This window comes from Manacus vitellinus, unplaced genomic scaffold (genome assembly GCF_001715985.3).
Source record: "Manacus vitellinus isolate BGI_N305 unplaced genomic scaffold, ASM171598v3 scaffold_74_pilon, whole genome shotgun sequence".
In the NCBI taxonomy this organism is placed as follows: domain Eukaryota; kingdom Metazoa; phylum Chordata; class Aves; order Passeriformes; family Pipridae; genus Manacus; species Manacus vitellinus.
In genome coordinates, this window is record NW_021940780.1 from 1,963,214 (window position 1) to 1,966,333 (window position 3,120).

At 52.6% G+C, this 3,120-nt stretch overlaps 1 protein-coding gene across 1 annotated transcript; it reads right to left on the reverse strand.

The window, feature by feature from the left end:
• Positions 1-188: 188 nt before the first annotated feature.
• On the reverse strand, positions 189-3,038 carry NEFM (neurofilament medium). Its single transcript, XM_029964581.1, has 2 exons — positions 2,909-3,038; positions 189-1,555 (listed from the first exon to the last, which is right to left on the reverse strand). The coding sequence occupies exons 1-2, from the start codon at positions 2,983-2,985 to the stop codon at positions 202-204; spliced, it is 1,431 nt and encodes a 476-aa protein (XP_029820441.1). The 5' UTR covers positions 2,986-3,038; the 3' UTR covers positions 189-201.
• Between the last annotated feature and the right edge of the window lie 82 nt (positions 3,039-3,120).

Here is a 3,120-nt window from a genome sequence, read left to right on the forward strand (position 1 = left end):
TTTTTTTCCCCCCTATATTGCACGAAAAAAGTAAAATACTGTGTGTCTGGAGCCTCCATGAGAGAACCCGTTCTGCTTTTTCTGCTTTGAAGCCGTCACTCACATGCATTTGGCAGCTGTCATATGGCTTAACCTTTTGCACCGACCCAAGCTCTTGGATTTGGTTGAGATTTCAGCTATGGTTGGGCTCGTTTTTTTGTTTTATTCGGTCTCTTTGATCTCTTTTACTACGGCATGTGAGGTGACTTTCTCCACCTTCTTGGTGGACACCAGTTTCTCCTCGAAGCTCTCCTCGTGCTCCTCCACCTTCTGGGTGACGGTCACCGACTTGGTGACGAAGGTGGGCCCGCCGTCCCCTCCTTCCCCCGTGATCTTCTCCACCTTTTTGGTCACCACGACCTTCTCCCCCTTGTCCTCGATGGGACTCACGTCCAGGCCGTTGGTGACGACCCCCTTGTCCTCCTCCTCCTTCTCCTTGGACTCCTCTTCCTTCTTGTCCTCCACCTCCCCGTTGACCGCGATGTCCTCTTTCCTGGACTCCTTCTCGGCCTCGGCGCTGACTTTCGTGACCTTTGTGATGGTGATGCTCTCCTCCACCACAGCCTTGGCATCCTTGACTGGGGAGGGGGCTTTCTCTGGGGTGTGGGGTTTCTCTGGGGAGTGGGGTTTCTCTGGGGAGCGGGGTTTCTCGGGGCTCACAGGCTTTTCGGGCGTGCGGGGCTTCTCCGGGCTCGCCGCCTTCTCGGGGGAGCGCAACTTCTCCGGCGTCAGCTTCTCCAGGGCCACCCCCTTCTCCGCCTTCTCCGGGGTGGCAGCTTTCTCAGGGGTGGCAGGTTTCTCTGGGGAGGTTACCTTTGGGGTGGCAGGTTTCTCAGGGGATGCTGCTTTCTCCTCCTCTTTGGCTGCTTTCTCAGCTTTCTCCACCTTCGCTTCCTTCGCCGCTTCCGCGGGTTTTTCCTTCGGGGCGGCCTTGGCCGGCTCTGTTACGGGGGATTTAGGGGGGGATTTAGGGGGTGACTTTGAGGGAGGTGTTTTGACCTTCTCTGCCTTTGCTGCCACCTCTTCGGCCTTGCCCTTGGCCTCAGCTTCTTCCTCCTCTTCCTCGGCCTCCTCCCCTTCTTCCTTTTCCTCGATTTCTTCTTTTTCGGAGCCACCTTCTTCCGCTGCGTCAGATTTCGCAGCTTCTTCTTCCTCCTCTGCTTCCTCTTCCTCCTTCTCTTCTTCCTCAGCTGCTTTCTCAGAAGCAGCCTCTTCCTCTGCAGCTGCTTCTTCTGCCTTTTCTTCCTCCTGCTCTTCCTGCTGTGCCTTGGCTGCCATTTCTTCTGCCATGGCTGCCAGGGCATCTTCCATTTCAGACTTCTCATCCTCCACCTTCGTCTCTTCGATGATTTCTTCTACAAACTTGTGCTGGACCTTCAGCTTTGGCGGTTCAATTTTTGTTTTCTGGATTTTGGTGGATGCTATTGTGACAGATGGTTGTCTGTGTGTGAATATGGGACCGGTAATGCTTCCAGAGAAGGCACTGAATCTTGTCTCTTCACCCTCCAGTAGCTTCCTAAGGGGATCAGGAGGAGAAAAAAAACAAGGAAGTGAGCATAAAAACCCAACATAAGGGGCAGCTGTTGGAATAACTGCGGCTGCCCCACCCCTGGAAGTGTTTAAGGACAGGTTGGATGGGGCTTGGAGTAACCTGGGCTAGTGGAAGGTGTCCCTGCCCTGGCAGGGGGGTGGAATAAGTTGGTCTTTGAGATCCCTTCCAGCCCAAACCCTTTCATGACTCTCTAACATCTCCCTGCCAGCAGGATGGAGGCAGTTTGCACGTGGAACATGCTGGAACTGGCCAGCACGATCCACGGCTCACAGCCCCAGCCCAGCTTTCCTGGAGCCTGGCAAAAAGCTCCTTTAGCCTGGTTTGCACAGTGCAGGGGTCACACCTTCAGGGATCAGCTGAAATTCAGCCTTAAAGGTCGAAAAAAATTAATGATGGCACAAATCAGCAAAATAACCAACTTCATGGGATGCATCATGACTTAGGCAAACAGGATTAGACCCAGCCAACAGACCCAAAGCAAATATCGTGGCTGAGCCCCTCAGAGCTGATCAGAGCCCATGTCCTGCTTCAGTAATTTGGGTGAATATGAGGGCTGGAGACTTTGGTTCAGCTAACTTTGGCAGCAGCCAGCTGTAGACCCTGGTGTCTGTGTGTGTCTGTCTGAACAACCTCGGGAATTTAAACAGAACTGGAGATGTTTGGTGGTTTTTTCTGTTTGTTTTTACTTTTCTTCTGTTCAAATGCACGTTTGTCATCTAAGCCCGTGACCCAGAAAGATCAGCAGCTCTCCGATGAGAGCTCTGAAGAGACACAAAGGAGACTAAAAAAACCTGCCAGGTGATGGCAACAGCAAGCAACGTTCGGCTGCAGATCAGAGCGGGTGCCTCTGAAGGAAAGTTGAGCAAGAAAAGCAAAAGTGTTTGTGACAGGCAGATTAGCACTCCCCGCTTGAAACCATGATCAAGCAAGTGCCCTGTCTCTCCCAGGCGATAAAAGGGAATTCAAGTGACAAGCGCGGCTCGCTTGGCATATGCAAAGCAAACAGGAATTAAAAATAAACCCGTCTTTTGCTGCATCTTCTGTTTTTGCAGCCAAGGACAGAATGCGGCACAGGGGTGCCACTGCACTGAGTCACTGCCGTCCTGTGCCCACGGGGCTTGCTGGGAGCTTTGCCACTGATTAGCTGGTCCCTAATGACCTTCTGGGTTCTCACTGCTGCAATGATTTAGTCAAGCTCTAATTTCACTCGCGTTCACTGCAAGCAGGTATTTCTTATCTGTGGTAAAGCTTCCCCCAGCCAGCAGCATCTGCAGTGCTATTAATATTCCAGACGTGTCTGCAACGGTCCTACTGTACCTGTATGCAGCAATTTCAATGTCCAGGGCCATCTTGACATTGAGGAGGTCCTGGTATTCCCTCAAGTGACGTGCCATTTCCCACTTCGTTCCTCTGAGCTCGTTTTCCAGCTGGTGAATCGTGTCCTGCAAGGGGGACGCAGAAAACCTCGGTGACACGGGCGTTCGCCTCCCGCGGGGACAAAGTTGTCGAAAGGGACTTTTCGAAACTCT